At 52.8% G+C, this 21,788-nt stretch overlaps 2 protein-coding genes across 2 annotated transcripts; one reads left to right on the top strand and one right to left on the bottom strand.

Annotated features, from left to right (window-relative positions):
• Nucleotides 1-289: 289 nt before the first annotated feature.
• On the bottom strand, nucleotides 290-9,839 carry RNPS1 (RNA binding protein with serine rich domain 1). Its single transcript, XM_050317740.1, has 7 exons — nucleotides 9,788-9,839; nucleotides 5,935-6,090; nucleotides 5,468-5,659; nucleotides 4,205-4,307; nucleotides 3,208-3,361; nucleotides 2,601-2,742; nucleotides 290-1,376 (listed from the first exon to the last, which is right to left on the bottom strand). Coding segments are annotated over exons 1-7 (855 nt in total). The 5' UTR covers nucleotides 9,790-9,839; the 3' UTR covers nucleotides 290-1,270.
• Nucleotides 9,840-13,343: 3,504 nt separating this feature from the next.
• On the top strand, nucleotides 13,344-21,501 carry LOC126641235 (uncharacterized). Its single transcript, XM_050317726.1, has 4 exons — nucleotides 13,344-13,476; nucleotides 17,766-18,776; nucleotides 18,908-19,086; nucleotides 20,523-21,501. The coding sequence occupies exons 2-4, from the start codon at nucleotides 18,392-18,394 to the stop codon at nucleotides 20,898-20,900; spliced, it is 942 nt and encodes a 313-aa protein (XP_050173683.1). The 5' UTR covers nucleotides 13,344-13,476; nucleotides 17,766-18,391; the 3' UTR covers nucleotides 20,901-21,501.
• The last annotated feature ends 287 nt before the right edge of the window (nucleotides 21,502-21,788 follow it).

Here is a 21,788-nt window from a genome sequence, read left to right as displayed (position 1 = left end):
CATCTTCGTTGCCTCCTTTGGACACCCTCTAATGGCTTCATATCTTTCCTATATTGCAGTGTCCCAAACTGCCCCAATGTTGAGGTGAGGCCGCCCCAGGGCAAAGCAGAGTGGGACAATACCCTCCCTTACGCCCCCAGCACAGGGTTGGCCCTCCTGGCTGCCAGGGCACTGCTGACTCAGGGCCAAGTGGCCACTGACCAGGACACCCAGGGCCCTCTCCCACATCACTGAATCCCCTCGAAGGGCCCCACGTTCCTGCAGCGAGGCAGCAAAACAGAACAGCCACTCCCAACCTACTGCTTTATTCAATAACTGCTCATCCTACACAAGTACAAACACAACATGGCCCAAAAGGCTACAAAGTTATACAAAACAAAACAAAAAAATGTCTGTATAGTATTGGCTGTACAACAGGTGGTAAATTCTTTGTCTCTCCCTGTGTGAACCCCAGATAATCCAGCCAGCACCATGACCTTGAGCCTCCCTCTCTGCCTTGCAGTTTCCAGGAGGTTGGCGCTCAGTCGCTCACTTGGGATTTGTAAAAGCAGAAGCACTCACACTGTTTTACTGGGGGTTGTGTAGGGAGTTCTTACCAACACCCTGAAAGAAAAGGTGAAAGAAATCACTTAAAGGGGCAGCTACAGAACAGTTCTTAGGATTTTCAGCTTCTTCTCCAAAGTGTCATGTTCAGTGGGCTGGACCATTGTTTCTGTGGTGATCCCCTGGTTTAAGTATTACAGAAGAGCTTTACTCTGCAGAAACTAATCATCATGGAGAACTGCAATAAAGCAACAACTCTGCATTTAATTAAAGTCTTGGGCAGGTCTGGACTCCAGCTGCCCTGAAAAATCTTGTGCTGACACCTAGAGATCAAGATAAATGCCCCCCTGGCTTACTCACTGGGGTTCTGAAATAGCTCAAGATTTACATGCAGGTTGGTACAGAATGCTAACCATTTACAATCACCAAGCAGCAACCTGCTAACTGGAGAAAGAGGGGCTGAAACACCTTTCCTTCCCTTTACCTGGAAAAGATGTTTTTGCAGCCTTGAAAATCAAAGCCATTTTTAAATAATTTTGATTCAATGCCAGGAACTCCAGTAGCAAAGGGTACTGGCCAGGAACTGGTGCCCTCTCCTTTTAGGTTGCCTTCACTGCTAGGTTACCTCTCTCACTCCTCCTCACCCAGACTCGTTATAAAAAAATGTACAATATATAGTCTGATGGGATTTAAGTTAAAAAATAAAAAGCTGTCCAGTCCTTTTGCTTTATCGGGAGGAGTTGGAGCTAGAGCGGCTGCGGTGGCGCCTTCGCCCGGGAGATCTGGATCGGGATCGCCGGCGGACGGGGGATCTGCGCCGCGGAGACCGGGACCTGGCAGGGCAGGAGCAGGAGGAGGCTTGTTAGGAGACAACAGCAACAGCTTTGGCTATTTGGTCAGCTCTTTAAAAACACTTCCCAGCCTCCCTCCAAAATCCCTCACACCCCATGGGGAAAGACATCAAGTGAAATACAAGGCAGCTCCAGAGAGGAAAAGGGCAATTCAAACACTGACTACACAGTAGGAATATCCCAGCTATCCTCCCTCTGCTTAAGGAACCGGGAAGAATGTTGAGTATCCAAACAACAGACAAGAAACTTATCTTCATCCTCAAGGAAAACGAGCTCAAGTTCATTCCACATTAGATTCTCCTTCACCTGAAGTCAGCTTTGACTTCTGAAAACAGTGATATTCAGGGGAGGGATTTATCAAAGCCCTTTTAAATTCCAGGTAAGTTCCTTAGAGGAAATGAACTCAAGAAATAGTTTAGCTTCAAGCTCTGCTATGACATCAGGCTTCCAGGCACAGAATATTAACAGAGCTTTAACAGGACAGTAAAAGTTAGACTGGGGAAGAAAACAAAGGAGGGCATGGCAAACCTGCATCTGGCAGACCTCAGCACGAGGTGTGTTTAAAGGAGGACTAACAGCCAGTGGATCTTTTGTCATGGTAACCAGTGCTCATTTTCAAACCTCTGGCTCAAAGCTGTTCAGCAATCAAGTTAGTACTGATACGAATTTAAGCAGATTTCCAAGACAGAGGAGTCCATATGAAGACTCAGAACAACTCATCTGAGCACAATCAGACAGCCCTAAGTCACACAATGGGCATGTGCATGCCAGGTCACACCTTGGGGCTGGTGCACTCCACTCACCTGACACAGGATTGCTTTTTGGTCATGTGCTTATTAAGAAATAAGGGAGGGAGGTACAAGGACTTTCAAGAAACAAGTAGCTGGTGCAGGCTGCCACGACTGTCCTGTCAGCCAGAGTCTGCTCCCACTTCACCTCAAAGCCTTTATGCAGAAGGGGCTCCAGGGAACAGGCTGGGAAGCACCTGACCTTTCCCACAGGCTGCATCCAGGGTGCAGACCAGAGCAGGGCACCCCGGAGCGAGAGAGGAGCTGGCAACTGCAACCCAGGTTCAACCGCTGCCCAAAAGCGTTCCTGTCGCTTGGAGGGGAAAGTCAAGTCCAACAGGATTGTCCCCACGCCAGGAGCTTCAGCGGTACTGTGCTCTGACACCGAGAAGGAAACACAAGCTGTGAGAGCTCTCACCTCCTCCTCATGCGCGGGGGCGAGCGGCGCCACATGGGGGGCGGTGGCAGCATCCTGCGCGGGGGGCTGAAGCGCCGGGGGGGCGGCCGGGGCCGTGGGGCCAGCACAGCTGTGGCAGTGATCTCCTGCCCGTCGATCTGGCCTTTGGGGGACCACACAAACAGCTGGGACTCAGTATTTTTCAACACCAACATCTACACATCCATCACACTGCTGCAACTCACGGCTTTGGCACAGGTGACTGAAGCGGGATCAGCCCACGGTGCCGCCTCCACCCCCCACTCAGGAGCTACTCTGAGAAAGTCCACACACATACTAGACTTCTTAATCTAATATCCCACCAAACTGCAGTTCAGATGTTAAGTTTCTGTGAAAATCTTTCCAGGTTAAAAAATCTTACCGTTTTGAAAAAAAAAATCAGTTTTAATAGTTCTGTGATGTTTTGGATCTGTCCTGAACCACACAAAAGCCATCTGGGCTGAAAGCTGACAGTATTTCAGATCAGTTCCTCAAAGATATCCCTATCACCTTTAACCCACTTTCAGATCAAATTTATGTACTCTGAAGATTTTCAGATACCCCAAGCTCCTTGCAGGATGATACCTACCTCCATCCATGTGTTTCAGGGCTTTCTCAGCATCATCTGGGTTCTCAAACTCCACATAAGCATAACCCTTGGAGAGGTGTGGGTTTAGCCTGTCAACTGGCATGTCAATCATTTTAATCTTTCCGTAAGTGGAAAATATTTCCATGATGTGATCCTGCAAGGAAAGAGCAAGTTTTATGGACACAGGCCACACTCACTGGCCAGGGCTGGCTGGCACAGAGCAGTAAATCCACAGCACACCATTTTTTCAGCAGCCTGAACCTTTTACTCCTGAAGACCTTCAAACTACATTCTAGCAAAGACAACTCAAGCCAGCCCAGCTCTCTGCAGATCCTGTATCAAGAACTGCCAGATATCCCTAATGCCCCCAAGGTAATTTCAGCTGTTGCTCCAACTTCTATAGTCTTCTTCCTACTAAAGCAGGATATAAGGTCTGGAATACTGACAAAGCAGGCAGACCTCTTAAGCACTACACAGTCTCAGAAGACTGCACAGTATTCGACTCAGTAAAACCCTACCAAAATTTTCCTCCCTAATCCATCTGGACATAATAATGGCCAGTCTTCGCGAGCAAAGATCGGGGGAAGGTCTTTACACCTTCCAGCCTGCGCATTGGATTTTTTAGGTGAGACACAGTGTGCGCGGAACTGAGCCCACCCTTTAATCCTAAGGTTCATCTGCCGGGGCCAAGCGAGCTTGAACAGTGGCAGTGAAGTCCTTAGGACGTAGGTGGGTTGCCTTTAAGGGCTAACGAGCTCCATCTGCCCGGGAGTGTCCCTGACCTGGAATCGAACCCGGGTCTCGGTGGTGACAGCGACACGCCGTTAACCACTAGACCACCAGGGGCTCCCCATCTGGACATAAAGCAAGAACTTCCAACAGCAAGACCTTGGCATCTCTCTAGCAACCAAAATGTCCTGAGAGCTTTGAAAGAGCCACTCACACATTCTCACAGAAGAACATGAATGCTTGACACCACAGGGGAACATGCCACTACCTTGGTCACGTTTCTAGTGAGCCTTCCAACATGCACCTTTGTGGGTCTGAGGGACGGGCTCCGCCTCTTTCGCTCCTTCTCGTCTCTCTTGGGTGGCTTGGACCTGATTCGGGCAACAGAAAATAGTCATGGTTTCGGGGAACATGCAAGACAAAACCAAGAAGCCAGTCGTTATCACATGATTAAAAAGCACCATTTTTCTTGGAAGGGCACCTTTTTTCTGAGAAAGTTACAGGTTAAGAGGTGTTGGGGTGGTGGTGAGGCTGTTGCACTCAGAATCACCTCAAGACTCACATTTGTCCTGTCTTTTGCTTTAGAACCTTCTGGAATTTGAGAGTTTTTCTTTTTGCAACTTTTCAACTTCACAACAGCTAGGGTAACAAACAGGAAATTTAGCAAACATTTCTATGAAGTTGTGGCCATAGTTCAAGGATTTCCCAGTTGTTAACACAAAAAACATTCTTTGCCTCAGCAATAAAGAGCCGAAATGAGGCCATAAACAGCACAGCATGCCACAACTAGTTAAATTAACAGATCAAATGATTTGTGTTTCTAGGTCTTCTGTTCACTACAGAGGTCCAGAACTGGTAAAAAAATCCTGTTTAAGTAGCTACATAACACAATGCCTTTGCAGTTAAAAAAAAAATCTGGAATGAAATTTTAACCTGTAAAAAAAAAAAATCAAGATGTAGAAAACTTATGATTGTTCCTGATCTTAAAGTCCATAAATTGAGTGATACACTAAAAAACCCACAGTACCTTAAGCAGATTTTTATCTTACCCAAAGGAAAACTTTACAAACATTGAGATAGTCTGATTCCCATGTCACCCTTACAGGAAAATGCTTCCTTTGACCCCCTTCTCATTTTTTTCAAACATAAGAATACATATATATATATACACACACATATATCCCAGGTTTAGCCCTGACTTTTCTGTTAGTCTTGGCTGTAATTCACAGGAACTGAAGAGCTCTACTCTGATCTAGGTTCATACTGCTGGGAGAACATCGAATAAGACTGCCTTTGCAAAATATAATATTTAGAATCACTCCTTAAAATGAGGTTTTTAATCTTTGTTCCTACAGGGCGTATGTTCGGATTGTAAGGAAATGGAGCACACCCATTCTAACAAAATTCAGATCTCCAAGTTATGGAGAAAGCAAATGGTGCTCAGAGAACAACCTGTTCTGATCACAATCTTGTATTCTGCATGGAAATTAAGCTGCCATCTGGCAATTCCTAGATGACAAATGAGGCTCACTTGGAGCGAGAGCGTCTCCTGTTGTCATGTCTGCGTCGAGAGGGACTGGGAGAGCCAGAGGAGCTGCTGGAACTGGAACTGCGCGAGGTGCTGGAGCTCCCCGAGCGGCTCGAGGCAGAAGAGGAGCTTGAGCCACTGCTAGAACCAGTGCTGGAACTGGACCCTGAACTGGAAGTTGAGCTGGAACGGGATCTGTTGAGAGGGGGAGAATAATAAAATGAGTGGAATACCCAGAAAAATGACTGAAAAACTGATAACTACAGAGAGAGTGACTGTAAGTTAGAACAATTAAAACTGAGGGTCCATCTCACAAAACAGCCAAAGAAATTCATACCTAAAACATAACCCCCCTTAAGTCAGACAAAACTGCACTGTGACTAACACAACACAAGCTTTCAACAGGCCAAAGACTACCAGAAATCCAGCTGGTGATTTCTGGAAACACTGTTATTTGTTCCTCTCCATACCTGGTGCTGCTGCTGCCACTGGAAGCGCTGCGTCTTTTGCGCGTCTTGTCCCGACCGCGATCCTTCTCACCCGATTCCTTCGTGGCTGCTTTATCCTTGGAACGGTCCTTGGACTTCTCCTCAGACCTGTCCTTGCGCTTGGTTGGTGAGGGAGCCCTTCAACAACAAATGGCAGAAGGCTCTGCATAATGCAGAGAAACACAAACAACAGCCCCACACCCAAACGAGGAACAGAACAACAAAACCCACTGAACGTCCAACGCAGCCCAGGATCACCGTAACTGCAGAGTTAATTAGGCAAGTCCAGATGGTTTAGCAAAAGGGAAATATTTTGCATTACAGAGCAGCTTTGAGGAAGGCAGCCATAACACACAGAAATTCATTTAGAAAGAGGTACATTTCCAATTCCTCACCCTCACTGGGAGAGAATACAAGCACCCTGTAACATCCCCAGTTTTGTTAAGCCTGGAAAATCCAGACAGCATGATTACCTAGTGCTAGATTTATTATTTTCTTTTAAGTCCTAGCAAGCTCTTCTTTTTCAATCCTGCTTACTCCTTGTCCCCTTTGGAGGTATCCAAAGCAGCACCGAATGGGCCCCACTTACCTCAAATCTCACTTTTAACTCCTCAATCCTGAGAACCAACCCCTAATAAACCCCAAAGAACAGCCTAGTGACAAAAAGGTTCACAAAGGAGAAATTAAACTTAGTTAGGCATATAACAGCAAACCTGCCTGCAACATCCTGGGCATCCACTGCCTTCTCCAGAGTCCTGAGTTACACATCCTGCCCCACGTGGAGGAGCCACCCCTCATGCAGGCTTGCATGGGCAATGGGCTCCTCACAGTCTGCACCCACGCTTAAAGCTTTAATTTCACATTCACAGAAGTACAAAACACCTTAATTATCCAACAAAAAAACTGGTAGACAGAAGACATCCATTTTCTCTGCAAGGTACACAAGCAGCTCATGCCTCTTGACACAGCCCTGGCTCCAGAGAAACAAGCACCAGCTTTCTCCAAAGTGCCTGTGCCATGCAGCACATGTTTGCCAGGAAGGAAGGGCTGTTGAGAACAAACCCTCACTGAATTATGGCTGCTGCCAGCCTCGACAAGCTGATCCCAAAGCTCCATCAGCCTTAGAAAGAGCAGGTGAAGGGGTCAAGTTTGCTGCACTGCTGCCACAGCAGCTCTCACTTCCACTTCTCAGCAGAGTCTACACTGGATTCGGACCTCCCTTACCCCCAGCAGTTCCCTCTTTGCTCTAGATCCAAAAGGAGACAAATTCAACACCCCACTATTTAGCACTGAAATGCTGGGCATTGGCTGAATTCCAGATGTTTCCCACATTTCAATAACCTCAACTTGTGTTAACTTGAGTGTGACACCCTCAGCTACCAAGGAGTGAAGGGTTCAGGGAAGGCAGTGTGGGCACAAGCGTGTAGGAGCTGCACAGTGGCACTGCACATGCAGTGCTGCAGGATGCTGGGAACAACGCCATCTCCACAAGTATCACAGGCAAACTCAATCAGCAGGAAAAAAACCTTCCCAGCTCACAGCATCCAACTGTCTTGTTGCTTCTGCTAAGCAATTACTTTATTCTCTGGACTGCAATTAAGTTGATGTTTGGGAAGAGATCACTTCTGAACAGCCAAACTCACTTTCCTGATTTTCAGCCTCACAGTTTTTCCTTAATACACCAACTCCAAAAAGCATCACAAATGAAGATTTGCACACCCAGCTCCCTGCAGAGACCAGGAAACACCCATGGCTTTCTGCATGGAGAACAGGAAACCCACCCACAGATGTGACAGTGGTAGTGCCTGCTGGGAGAGGAAATGTCTCCTCTCACACCAGCAGCAGGAAGAAACAGTTCATGGACTGTCCCCCAGGTGCTGCAAAGGGGACTAAGTAAAACAAATCTCTGTGTGTCACTCAGCTTTAGGACATTTCTATCCAGCACTGTGCTCTAGTGCAAGGTGTGAGGGGGTGGCAGTTCAGGAGCTGAAAGCCACTGCATGAAACCAGTTGAGTCACTGGGCAGTACAGAACAGAAAAGTTTGGGTTTCACAAGATTAGAAAACTTAAAATTTTCCTTCCATAAAATCACAGTGTGGCTTGGGATGGCAGAGACCCTAAAGTTCATCTCTTTCCACCCCTCTGCCCACGGGACACCTTCCACCAGCCCAGGTGGCTCCAAGCCCTGTCCAAATCTGGCCTTGGACACTTCCAGGGATGGGGTAGCCACAGCTTCTCTGGGCAACCTGTGCCAGGGCCTGCCCACCCTCACTGCCAAGAAGTCCTTCCCAATATCCCATCTAACCCTGCCCCCTGGCAGGGGGAAGCCATTCCCCCTTGTCCTGTCCCTCCATCCCTTGTCCAGATCTCTCTCCATCTTTCTTGCAGGTTCATCTCAGGTACTGGAAGGGGTCATCCCAAAGACCACTTTTCTTCTCCTAAATGTCCCACAGCCAGGCTTGGGTTACCTCTGCCTACACCCCAGCTCCCCCTGCACCCCTGGACCCTCCCAGCCACGATGCACCAGCTCAGCCATGCAAAACTACCTCTTAGTGTCTGACAGTCAGACCTGGTTTTACCCCTCCTGGGAGGAGGGAAGACAACACAGATGAAGACCAGCACGTTTGCTGTCACATAGCCTGCTGCTGGAGCAGGGAACAGAATCACAGAACCAACTAGGCTGGAAAAGACCTCTGAGATCATTAAGTTCAACCTCTGACCCAACACCACCTTGTCACCCAGACCTTGTCACTCATGGATGGTGACCACCTCCCTGGGCAGCCCCTTCCAATGTCTGATCACCCTTTCTGTAAGAAATTCCCTCACGTCCAACCTAAACCTCCTCTGGCACAGTTTAAGACTGTGTCCTCCTGTCCTTTTGCTGTTTGCCTGGGAGAAGAGCCTTGATCCCCACCCGGCTACGCCCTCCTTCCAGGTGACAAGGAAAAAGGAAAGGACTCCTCGGGATAGCCTTACCAGACAAATTAACCACATGGGTTTTAAACCTTCAGCAAATGATAGGATTCAGCAAATGAAGCTGCATCTCAGCAGCCCTTAAACTAACCAGTGTTTCCACTCCACCAAAACACACTCCCCTTTCTCAGGAACACCACTGGCCACGCTCGCTTCAGCTGGACACCTCAGCCTACCCCGCGGGCACTCTCACCTCTTCACTGGAAAATGCGGAAAGAATAAATCACAGAATTCACACAAGGCTGTGCAACAACGCACTTCTAAGCGACATGCTTCTTCCCTACCATCAAACACCTCTCAATCCCTCACAAATCGCTGTTTTTGGAGCACCCACCCCAAACCAGAGTCTAAAAGCAATCCACACACAGCCCAAGCTTCCATCTCAGACACCCCCCCTCTGCTTTAGAGTCGATCTGCAGTCCCAGAGCCGCAGTTCTGTGACCAAGGGAGCTCCCTCCGCACGGCTACAGGTGAGTCCTGCCCGGCCCTTCGCTCCAGGCCCTCGTTCGCAAAACGGGGAGAGGGATCCGCCGTGCGAGGAGGGCCCTTGTCCCGGCAGTCCTGGGCACCCCGCTGGGCCCAGCAGCGCGGGCAGCTCCGCAGGCCGGGCCGCACCGCACCAGGGCCGGAGCGGCGGGGCCGGCTCAGGCACAGCCCGCTCCCCCGGCCCCCGGCCCGGCCCCGCCCGCTCCTCCCTCCCCGCCCCGCCAGCGCCTCCCGGGCGGCCCCGGCGCCCTCCCCGCGGCCGGACAGCGGCTGATGGGGCGGGACGGGACGGACGGGACGGGATGGATGGGATGGACGGGCTGGAAGGGATGGAAAGGGATGGATGGGATAGGATTGAAGGGAAGGCCCCACTCACATCTCGGCACCGCCGCGATCGGCCCCGCGCGCGGGAACGGGCCGCGCGCAGTGATGGCGTCACGGCAGGGGCGGGGCGGGGGCGCTTAAAGGGACCGGGGATCGGTCAGAGGGGGATGGGCCCCGAGGGGAGGGGGTGCGAGGGCACTGGGGGCTTTTGGGGTGTTCGGCTGGAGAAGAGGAGACTGAGATCAGATCTCCCTGCAGTTCCAACTGCCTGGGCAGGGGCAGAGGAGGGGCAGGACTGAGCTCTGCTCTGGGGGGACCAGGGACAGCCCCCAGGGAATGGCTGGAGCTGTGTCAGGGCAGGCTCAGGGTGGATCTCAGGGAAAGGTTCTTCCCCCAGAGGGTGGTTGGCACTGAACAGGCTCCCCAGGGCAGTGGGCACAGCCCCAAGGCTGCCAGAGCTCCAGGAGGGTTTGTGACCCTAGTCACCCTCTGTGCTCGACCCGTGAGCCAGTTGCTCACCCCCACAGGATGTTTATCCAGCTGTGGGGTGGACAGTGTGTCCAAAAGGATCCCGGGAGAGACAGGATTGAAAGCTTTACCAAAATCCAAAGAGATCACATCAACTGGCTTCCCTTGATCAACCAGCTGGGTCACCTTGTCACAGAAGGAAATCGGGTTTAATAACCAGGACTTTGCTGGCTGTGACCAATAACTGTGTTGTCTTTCAGATGTGTTTCAATCCCTCCCAGAATAATCTTCTCCATAACTTTACCAGGCACTCAAATGAGACTGACAGACTGTAGTTTCCGGGATCTCCATTCTCGCTCTTCTTGAAAAGCAGGACAATGTTCACCAGCTGTACTGGGCTTGCATTTCTGGTTTGTGCAGCCACACTTACTGCTGTAATAAAAGTTAAGCTTTCCTACAAACCCTGCCCTGCATAGTAATATTAATGAGAGTAACAGCTGGGGCTTCAACTCTCCCCTTTCCATGAGCTTGACCACCCAGCAAGCTGTTGGCCTGCCCAGGGAGATGCTGAACCCAGTGTAGGTTGCAGATTCGCAGCACACAAATTCTATTTTGAGGTGGGGGCAGATGTGTCATCTTAGGGAGCAGGAGCAGAAAGGGACAGCACTGCTGAGAGGGGACTCTCCTGCTCCACTGCAAGAAAATTGTGAGGAGGAGAATGAAAGACTTAGGATGGAGCATCATCCAGTGGCATTTCATGCTATGTGGGAAGGACATCTCCCCCTCTCTTCAGCTGAAGTGTGACCATAGGTATTTTTGGTAAATTCCTAATAAAGGAAGGCAGCTTCACCGCTGGAATGCAGGTAGAATCCCATCTACCTCCACCACAGGACAAGGGCGAGACCAGGGCAGGTGTCTGTAACATCACGTGTGGCCAGGAGAATAACTGGTTTATTTTCCCTTCTGCTGCAAAACCAAGGGACTATTACATGAAACCAGCCATTGGTGGGTTCAGAAAACAAACTAGCAAACAAAACCAAAGAAAGGGAAAAGGAAGTTGTTCTTCACACATCTTGTTTAAGGTCAGATTTCCCTGCCAGAGCACATTGTAGCCTACTAAAAGTTTTTATGGGTTCAAAGAGAGACTGCACTATGCCTAATGAGGACTATCAGTAGCCTGTCATGATTACCATGGAAAGATCTAGGCTGGAAAAGCTCTCTAGGACCATCAAGTCCAACCGTTCCCACAGCACTGCCAAGGCCACCATTAAACCATGTCCCAAGTACCACACACACGTGGTATTTTGAACACTTCCAGAGATGAGGACTCCACCACTGCCCTGGGCAGCCTCTTCCAATTCCTGACCACTGTTTTTGGGAAGAAATTTCCCCAATATCCAACCTAGACCTCCCCTGGCACAGCCTGAGGCCGTTCCCTCTCCTCCTGTCCCTTGTTCCCTGGGAGCAGAGCCCGACACCCCCCCTGGGTCCCCCCTCCTGTCAGGGATTGCAGAGCCAGAAGGTCCCCCCTGAGCCTCCTTTTCTCCAGGCTGAGCCCCCTCAGCTCCCTCAGCTGCTCCTGCTGCTCCAGCCCCTTCCCAGCTCCGTTCCCTTCCCTGCACACGCTCCAGCCCCTCAGTGTCTCTCTTGTCGAGGGGCCCAGAACTGCCCCCAGGGCTGGAGGTGCCCCAGCAGTGCCAGCACAGGGGTGGGCACTGCCCTGGGCCTGTGGCCACACCGTGGCTGGGACCGCCCAGGGGCCTTTGGCCTTCTTGGAAAGTCTCTCAGAGCTGCACTGTGGGGGTGTACTTTGGAAAGCGTTACCATGTGCTTACCCTGCTTTTACATTCCTGCTCAAGGATCTGCTAGTCAGCCTGCTGAAGTCAGGATGATGTCCCAGAGGAACCTGGGGCAGACCCAGCATGGCTGGTCTTCTCACCTTTCTTCCAATTAACTCATTACACGTGAAGTTGTAGGTACTGCAGCTTTAATTCTTGGGGTTTATGGTGCTTTATTAAAATCTTCAGTCCATTTTTGTGCTGCCCATTTTTGTCCATATTTATAGTAACCACTGAGTGAGGGAAGCCTTAAGAAATGTGCCCCGTGAGAGAACTGCAGTCATGGCTGGAGAACAAAGACACAATAACCAAACCTTTTCTGTACCACATTTTAGCTGCTAATCTGAAAACTGCTTTATGAAAGATGGCAAGTACCACTGCCTTGATGCAATAAATGGCAGTATGGATGTCACAAAGATCAGCTCGCCTTACCCACCGGGCCCGTGGCTTTCAGCAGGTTGTACAGTTCAGTCACAGCGTTTTTGTGCTGGGTCCCTGTCTGACCTGCACCCCAGGTGCTACTGCAGAGAGAAGGACCTGGGGAAGAGCCTGTGCTTCCTTGGGCCAGAAGGATGGGGACTTGTTACTGTGCTCATTGCTTTCGGGCTTTAGGGCCCAGTGTTTAACATTTTCTTCTCCCTCAGTAGTGACAAAGCCATAAAGGCTGGCTGATCCCAAAGCCATGCACACTCTTTTTCCCAAAACGGCTCTCATTTCTCCAAGGGTGGGCAAGCGAGGTCACTAAGCCAGCAGAAAAATATTGCTTTGGAAAAGGTTTCCTGCCACCTGTGGCCCTGGAGCAGGTTCCTGCAGAGTTGTGAGCAGCAGAGCCAGCCCCAGGACGGCGGTGGCAGCGTGAGGGGGGCTGATCGCCTCGCAGTGCCTGCCAGCAGTTGGCAGGATGAGCCTTGAGGCCAAGCCCGAACCAGGAGGGATATTCGAACACCTCATCTGGGGCAGCAGCACAGGTGAGAACAGGTGTCCGCTTCAGTTTCAGAGCGAATGGCACCGCCGTGGCCTTTGCCCTGTGCCAGCAGCCCACGGCAGTGCTGAGCGTGGAGCTGGTGCTTCCAGCCCTGGATGGGACCTCTGGGGACGGCATCGCTGCCTGCCCAGGGGCTTCTCCTCCATCCTCTGGAACAGGACACGCCTGGGCTGTGCTCTGGGCTGGCACGGCCAGGTCTGTGCCCCGAGGCCGCCGAGGGGATGCGACTCGTCACGGCTGCCCCGAAAGGGTTAAGAGAGGGCTCCTCCCTCCCGGTAGAGTCTCCTCCTGGGTGACCTTCCCAGCAGCCCCTGCTGGTTTTGCCCCAGCCAAACAAAGAGGGCTGGAGCTTTTCAAACAGCAGCCTCCCAGAGAGTTGGGTGCCGCGGAGCGGGGCTGGGCGGCAGCGGAGCCGTCCCCGGGAGGATCCGGCATCCGTCGGCAGTCCCTGTACGTGGATGCTCTGCCGCTGGGCACGGAGCTGCTCTGGGTGCTGGGAGCGTCCCGGGGCAGGATGAGAGGAGCTCCTGGCAGTGGTAGTTTGAGGGGTGGGAGCACAGGGTGGGGTGTTGGCGAACCCCCGTGCCCACGGCCACGCCGGGGCGGAGGCTCCGCGGGCGAGCAGGGATGCGGAGGCTGGTGCTGCTCTCATGTTCAGGGTCGGGGCTGGGACTGGCGTGCCCGAGCTGAAGTGCTGTCCTCCAGCTGCTTATTGAACTCAGAAACGTGCCCAGCTGTTTCCCAGGGAAGTGCAGACCCCTTTGGATGCTGGATGTGTCGGTGGATGCTGGGCGGTGGGTTTAAGGCAGCAGGTAACCACAAAGCTACTCGGGCAGGACACCGTGGACAAGCAGGAGAGGAAAGAACAGAGCTCCACGAGGTCTGCCTTTGGCTCTTACCTCTGTGTTTTTCTGTCCCTTCTCTCCTGCACTTCCAAGCTGCTGAGGACAGGCTATTTACTGCCACTTCCGCAGGTGAACTGCTCTGCTTGTGGTGTGGTTGGGACTAATTAGTGTCTCTAAATGCTGCCTGAGGCTGAGAGTGCCTGTCCTCTGTGTTGTACAGACTTGTAACTGGTGAGTTCGTTGTAACTTGTAACTTCGTTTGCCCTTCCCATTCACTGGCTTTGGGTTGTGGTGGTTTTTCTACAGACGGCTCTCCTTGAGCCCCAGAAACTCCGGGGGATCCGTGGGTCACTGCCCACAGCAACAGTGGCATTCAGCATTCATTTATCACGGTGAGGTGTGAGCACCCCGTCCGAGGCATGGCTTAGCATTTGTAGGGATTGCACTGGGCTGGCCCAGCCCGCAGCCTCTGCATGCTGGTGTTTTCTGTGTGCTGGAAGATCTTTGGTCTCCCTCCCTGTTCAATCTGACCCCTTCTGCACCTATATGAGAGTAAGGGAGATGTGTGTCTTGCTTCAGAGGATACAGTCTGTGTGCCTGCCTTAGAGGAACTGCAGAGTGGGGAATTTGTATTCTGAGGACTCAGAAACTTTTCATCCTGTTGTGTTGTACCAGCCTTTGTTATTGTTGCAGAGAATTGAGTGAGTTTCCAGTGGTTGCACTGTCCGGTAGCTACATAGGCTTGCAACAGCAAAAACAGGTGATTTTGGGGGTTCCTCTGTAGTTTGCAGAAGGAGGTGAATTTAGCAATTTAGCTGAAATACTTAAAGGTGAATTAATTCTTCAGCCATAGCCTGTGAATGCCTGGCCTGCCCTCTCTCGAGGTCTGAGGCTCTTGTTGCAGTGCACACTGGTAACTGGGCCTTGAACAGGCTCAGGACTTCGAGACTGTCTGCCCCTGGATGTGCCAGTGCATACATTTGTGTATTTCAATGCCCTTAACCTAAAAACTGTACCAAGGTGTCCTTTTTTCTCTGTTTTCCTGCAACACTTATATGCCCTGATGCTGTAGGAATATGCCTGCTCAAGTGTTAAACTTGGTCAAACATCCTGCTTTCACCAAAATTGACTGGCTGGAGCAAAATTCCTGTTGCAGGGCTGGTGGTGTAACAAAGCATGCAGCTGCTCACACAAAGGTGTATGACCAGTTGGCTGGGTAAGGCCTCAGAATCCAGCCTACCAAAAGGGGAGAACTTGGAGACTGTGGTGCTGTGGGAGAGACCTCCCAAGCTGGAGCCATGAGCTGAGTGTTCCAGTCACTGTGTCTTCCCCCTGGGATTGCCCATCCCAGTGCACAACAAGGGGTGTGGGTGGGAGAGGACACTTGCAGACCATGAGGAACACTGGAGCCATTGTAGCTTGCAGGGGAAGGATGTAGAATCTGAGACTGCCAAAGCACTGGCAGCTGTGGCTGGCACACAGTGTGACAGCTGGGGAGGTGGAGGCAGGAGGGATTTTGGAACAGGGGACTTAGAGTGTCCACACAGCTCACAGCACCTGAGCTGTGTGTGGACATGCCAAGCCAAACTGACTTAGTGGTGCTGCTCTGTTTTAGAAGTAGAAAAGGCTGAGTCATCCCAGATGAGGCTGTTCCAGGGACTTTATGGAGGAGATGAAACCTTTTTGTGTTCCTGATATCCAGAGAAATGGAAGGGGGTCAAGGCAGAGAGTAAGCTCACACAATTTCAGTGCTGTAAATTTTCTTCCATGAATGCTTCCTTCCCCTGCTCTGCAAAACCACCTCTGGAATTAACTTCTCCAAGTGGTATAAGAAACCTTCAGAGGAACGATGTCACCCCCAACCTGCCCCTGGAAGGTGAAGGGAACTCCATTCCTATGCAAAATCACAGGTGTAGGAAAATCTCTGAATCCTTCCCTCTCACTGGGTTGATTTTTGGTTTTCCTTGTTCAAAAATTTTTTTGGAGAGTAACCAACACCCTGAAGGCCAGGTGAGTGTAAAGGTCTCATCTCTGTGAATGTGTAGCTTGATAAACTGTGTGCATAGTGGAAGCTGCAGCCCCTTGGGAAAAATCCCCTCTGGAGAGGGAGAAAGAAGAGAAGGTGATGGACTCAGCTGTGGAAATGGGGAGCACATTTAGTATGGGAAAAAAACGTAGTGCCATGGCCTAGTTGACACGGTAATGATCTGTCAAAGGTTGGACACGACCCAGCCTAATTGATTCTGTAACCTTGGAGGAAATTGCTGGAATACTGTATTATTTAGAGGGATGGCACATTGCTTTCACTGGCATCCCTTTTCACCTGACAGGGGCAGAGTAACTGCTGTGCACTTTGTCCACCCTCAAGGTGTAAGTGGGGCTGGAGCTGGATTTCAACCTGCTGCAGTTCCTGCTTGCCGGCTGGACTCTGACCCACAGCTTCTCAGTGTCTTTTAGAAATGACTTTCCAGGTCTTGGTCTACCTCTGATCAGTAAATACATATTTTTGAAAAGCCCTGCTGCAGAGGCAAGTGCTGTTCTTGAAGCATAAGGAGCCTGGTGAAGCCTTGAGCATTGGTGGTGTCTCCATGGAGCTGTTCCTGCAGCCATCCTGGCCAAACTCCTCATGCTGCTGCCCCTCCAGCGAATGGGGGGCTGTGGGGGAACACCCTGCTTTGGGAATGCTGAGCTTATGTGGGGTTAGTGGGTGGTCTGTGCCTCCTGTGAGCTGTCCCCACGCCCAGGAAGGCAGGGCAGGGTGGTGGGAGCTCTGTGGAGGGTCTGGGAAGGTCTGGAGGGGATGAGCATGTGAAGAAGGAGGGTGTTGGTACCAGAGGGTGGTACACAGTGAATGACATCTCCAGTGGAGAGGGAGCTGGGGGAGATGCTGTGTGGAGTTTGCACATCTCCAAGGCACTCTCATCATCCCCTTCCCTGAGCTGGATGAGGGCTGCAGCCGTGGGTGCTGGCTTTCCTGGCATTGGTACAAATGGAATGTGTCTGTCCCCAGCTGCTCAGACACTCCAGCGTCCTCTGGCCATGTCTGGAAACGCTCTGGGAGGAGGCAGACTATCTTACCAGGGCCCAGGCTCCTCATACCTGCAGCCTCAAGGGCGTGGTCTCCTTGGAGCATCTTCCCTTGGCATGGGGAAGGTTGAGAATTTCTGAGCTTTTCCTCTTGCTCTGCAATTGCTATGTCTGCATCGGGGACATCTGTTTTCCTGTATCCCCTCCCCCAGCTCTTATCTGCAAGGTCTCTAATGCACACAGCAGGGCCTTTAGATGCAAACAGAACTGGATCAAAGTATAACCTGCATCTCTGGAGTTAATGTCTCTCTCTTTTGCCATAGGAGAGGTAAAATGCAGAGGGACACAACTCTTCTGTTGAACTGAGTGACTCCATTTTCCTGAGGCTGATGTGCAATACCTCTGTACCTCCTTGGCCAACATAACACATTGTTGTCCTTTTTAAGATCCACATGTGCCTAGGGGAGTGGGGTTTGGAAAAGGTTCCTGTATCACATCTACCATCAAGGCTCCTGTATCACATCAAGTGGCAGCCACTTGATGCATCCTCTATTGCTAATCCAGAAATGGTTTTGCTGCCTTATGGGGATTCTTGGAGGATATTTATTTCAGAGAAGTGAAACCCAAAAAGTATGTCTTTTAGGTAGCAGCTGCAGCATTGAGGGTCCAAGAAACCCCTGGAGATAAGGAGTTTGGTAGGAAATGGAAAAAAGCCCTCCACCATAGTTGTATAGGCACATACGTGTGCATGTTCACACATGCATAGGTGTCTCCCTGGGCAGTGCAGGTGTGTGCCTGAAGGGGGGAGCACAGGAGCTGCAGCCATGACATTTACAGTTGTGTCTTCTTTGATTTTGCTTCTCCCAGAGGTACAGGACAGTGCTGTCTCCAGACCCATGGGCAGGCTCTGCAGCATCGGCAGTTCCCAGGCAGGAGTTTCTATGTGGGCATCTCCAGTTCTGCTTGCTGTGACCTTCCAGGCTGCCAGGGAGACGTGAGGCTCCACCAGAGACCTGCCAGCCTCGTGTGATGAACAGCCACTTGCCAGGGCTCACACCAAGCTTCCTGGGACACTGAGCTGCTGCTTGGCATCCTGACCACTTCTAATTCCTTGCTGTGCTGCTGGCAGGGTGGGGTTGATGTCCAGTTTGGGACACTGGGCAGAACCAAGCCCCTCACCATCCTCTGTGCCCTTGGCAGGCTGTGGGACCGAGCTGGACCCCTCACTCTAAAGGGGCTTCGTGTGAGTGAGGGACGGGTTTGGGGCTGTCCATATTCATCCCGGTGGGAAGAGCCACCTCCTTTCCATCTGGGAACCGTGGCACTGCTGGAAGCTGGGAATGGCACCACATGCAGCACGGGCCAGAGCCAGCAGCCTGGCAGCAGGGCAGTAGCTGAGCCCGAGCACCGCCCTCCAGGGTGGGAGGGTTGCCCCAGTCCCCACCACAACTGTGCCCAGGGATGTAGGAGCCGGGAACAGGAGGGGCCCAGCCATGGGCCGGCTGGACGAGCGTGCCAAGAGGAGGATCGTGGAGCTGCGCCGGGCCGGGCTGAGCTTCCGCAAGATCAAGAAGGTGCTGGAGCTGGATGACATCCGGGTGACGCCGCAGGCCGTGTACCTCTTCCTCAAGAGGAAGAGTGTGGAGCCAGGGCCAGGGGCACCCGGCTGGGATGGGGACCAGCCCTGGCCCCCACTGCAGGGGCACGAGGCTGAGCCCCCCAAGCTGCTGGGCACCCGGCCCCCTGCAGTGCCCTTCGGGGATCCCACGGGCAGGCAGGACACCAAGGAGGGCATCCAGATCGTTAGCGTGGCCTCCCTCTGCAAGGACGACGGGCAGCTCGGGGACACCCTGCCCTCAGGGCTGTCCCCTGGGCATGGTAAGGCCTGGCTCCCTGACGGGGGCACCATGACCACCGCCTGGCAGTACTGGGCTGGGGAAAGGGCCCCGTTCCCCAATGGGGAGCCCCCAAGAGCCTCCTTTTGAGGCATTTGTCTCTATCCCTTGCAGGTAACGACAGCTCCACAGGCACCCCCTTGGCTCCGGGGAGCTGCCCTGCTCACGGGGGCTTGGCCGCCCCCCCACAGCCACTGCCCAACCGAGGGCAGCTGGTCACACCCCACACCAGGAACCCAGCCCTGGTGCTGAAGACAACAACTGTGGACAGGGCTGTTCTCCTGCAGAGAAAGGTAGGGTGGCACGATGGGGGAGCCAATCTGCTTGGGCCAAGAGCCAGCGTGGTGCTGACATCTGGGCAGCTCTGCACAGCACCCTGCTGCATCTACACCGTGTGCTGGGACAGGCTGTTGGGCATGGAAGGCTCCCAGAAATGCTCCCCAGCCTCTGTAGACTGCTTTCCCTAGCAGTGCTTGACCATGGCACTTGGTGAGTGTATCTGGGTAGCCCCTCTGGGGAGGCTGAGGCTGTGGGCTTGCTGCCCACCCACCTGCAGCCAGCACTCGCTGCTGCCCTTGGCTGATGCTGGCCATGGAGATGCCACTCACTGCCAGCCTTGGCCTCCAACCTGCAACTCACAGACTGCTCTCTAAGGTCTGGTGTCAGTGCCAGCTCAGGAGATTCTCCCAGCCACCCCAGGACACCAGCAGCTGAGTGGCTTGGTGGAACACCAGGAGATGAAGGGCTGTGGACGCTCCAGGACAGAATGACACAAGGAGGATGGAGTGACACAGCCAGGGTGGCCACCCTCCAGTTGCCATAATCCCTACCGTGTACACCCCTGCCTTGCCTCGCTGCAAAATGTGGCCACACGTATGTTGTCTCAGCAGGTCCTTGTCCTTGTGGCCATCCTGTCACAACCACCTGGCCAGCCCCACAGCCATGCCCAGCTCTGCTGGCACCAGTGGCGACCATGGGGCAAATCTCCATGACCCAGCAGTCCCCAGACCAGCCCCAGGCAGGTGCCAGTGTGTCTGCTCCAAAGCTCTACACTTACCCCTCCAGAGCATCTCTAATCACCAGAGGCTCATGGGCAGTGCTGTTGTCACATGGAGGGTGGTAGGACACTGGCACTTGCCTTTCTGGCTGTGACATGCTGGGAACAAAACAGCTGTGAGTCAGGCTGTGCCTTCATCCATGACCTTCTCGTTGCTCAGAGAGAGCAAAAGCCTTCTCCAGCCCACTCAGGTGTTTTCCAAGAGCCCTTGCCAGCTGCTTGAGAGGACATGGGTTGTTCATCACCCTTTCTAGGAGAAAGTCTCCCCTGGTGTTCAAAGCCGGCATGTGATCGCTCACGGGAGCAGAACAGCCCTGTGCTTCAGGGTGCAGTGCAAGAAATGGAAGGGTTAGAAAGCAAAACCCAGGAGATGCTGTTCCTGTGCCTGCAGAGAGCAAACACAAGCCTGGCTGTAGCGTGGGCAGCCACACTGCTGTGTGGCAGCATCCACACAGGATAGCTCAGCACATGCTGGCAGGACACTTGGCACTGGGGTCTGGAGCTGGGTGGGGATGAAGTGCAGCTCATGCTGCGGTCTAGAGGTCTGTAACAACGTGATGACTTTCCCTGAGAGCTTTTTTCTGAACCCTGTAGCGAAGTGCAGAATAAATCTTTCTCTTGTTAAATGCCATCGAAGGGGCAGCTGATAATGTTTCACCTTCCCTACTGCAGGTCCAAGATGCCAGCACTCAGACTGCCCTGCCAAACCTCGTGGGTCCGGAAAATCACCACCTGGCTTGGGGTGTGCCAGTGTCCCCCTCTGCTCCCAGCTGCCAGGCCCTTGCTGAGAAGCTGGAGGCCGTGCAGACGGAGGTGCAGAAGCTGAGCCAGGCCCTGCACGTGGTACTGGAGCGGCAGTGCCGCCTGGAGCGCCAGCAGGAGCAGCAGCAGCGGCTGCAGCAGGAGGTGCTGATGACGCTGCAGCAGCTCAGCTCCACCGTGAGCCACGGGGCTGTGCCAGCCAACCAGCCCTGCGTCCCCTTCAGCAGCACGGCCGAGCCCTCGCCCGCCGTGCCCAACTTCAGCCAGTTCAAGATGGAGCTGATCTGAGTGTGCATTGCCAGCGCTCCAGTGCTGTGCTGGGGGAGCAAGAACCACCTTCAGAGGCTGCCCAGGGATTCCACGCAGCACCCAGCAGAGAAAGCCCCTGGTGCCTCGTGTTCTCAGCCCTGCTGACTCGAAGGGTCTGCCTGGCACGAGGGCTGGGCAGCGGAAGGCCGAGGCTTTGCTCCTCCTGTGCTGCTCATCCCAACTGGGGCTGGGGCTGGCTGGGGACCCCTAAGAGGGACACAGCAGGGAGGGGGGACTCAAAGGGAACACCAGGCTTCCTGCTCATGAGGGTCAATCACAGGAACACTTCCTGTCCTCCCTCTGCAGAGCCTTGTTCAGTAAAAACCTGTTGACACCATGGTTCAGATCCAGTGTGGGATCTCTGCATTTTCCCTACCCCTCACCCCAGCAGAGAGCAGGCTGGCTTTGTCTGGGTCACTGGCACCGTGGGTGGAACTGTGCAGGGTGCTCAAACACACAAGGTGAGACCAGCACTCCCTACATGAAGGGTGTTACTGGAGGCTGGCATCATCTGCTGCACCATTAGGGATTGATCACAGTGTGTAGGAAACAATCTTTTACTGAGCAGGTTCCACCCTCCTCAACCCACATTCTCAGCGGATCCAGAGTCTGGCACTGCTGCTGCCCACTGTCTGGCAGGACTACACCTGGGCAGGAGCTGATGAACTGGGTGTTCATCTCTCCTCCAACCCCTTTTTCTGGGCCGGACTGTGATCCACAGCAGCAAGGGCTGTCCCTGGAGCAGGCTGCTGGTTCTGCAGAGCTGCTCAAGCAGAGCAGGGCATGATGCTGAGAACCCCTTGCCTGGACCAAAAGGCTCAGGGGAGGCTGATGGACTCTTGCTGCAGCAGTTAAGTCCAGAGAGAC

Source organism: Myiozetetes cayanensis, unplaced genomic scaffold (genome assembly GCF_022539395.1).
Source record: "Myiozetetes cayanensis isolate MyiCay16 unplaced genomic scaffold, myiCay2020 scf20-37, whole genome shotgun sequence".
Lineage (NCBI taxonomy): Eukaryota > Metazoa > Chordata > Aves > Passeriformes > Tyrannidae > Myiozetetes > Myiozetetes cayanensis.
Note: the sequence above shows the minus strand (reverse complement) of the source record. Positions and strands in the feature narration are given on the sequence as shown.

Excerpts from the sequence above, each read along its gene's own strand:
- RNPS1 (XM_050317740.1), bottom strand. Across the intron at positions 3,362-4,204 it reads TCACTAGAAACGTGACCAAG|GATCACATCATGGAAATATT; the intron begins GTAGTGGCATGT and ends CTTTCCTTGCAG. Across the intron at positions 2,743-3,207 it reads CCTGAAACACATGGATGGAG|GCCAGATCGACGGGCAGGAG; the intron begins GTAGGTATCATC and ends GGTCCCCCAAAG.
- LOC126641235 (XM_050317726.1), top strand. The coding sequence starts at position 18,392 with ATGGGCCGGCTGGACGAGCGTGCCAAGAGGAGGATCGTGGAGCTGCGC. Across the intron at positions 18,777-18,907 it reads AGGGCTGTCCCCTGGGCATG|GTAACGACAGCTCCACAGGC; the intron begins GTAAGGCCTGGC and ends TATCCCTTGCAG. Across the intron at positions 19,087-20,522 it reads CTGTTCTCCTGCAGAGAAAG|GTCCAAGATGCCAGCACTCA; the intron begins GTAGGGTGGCAC and ends TCCCTACTGCAG.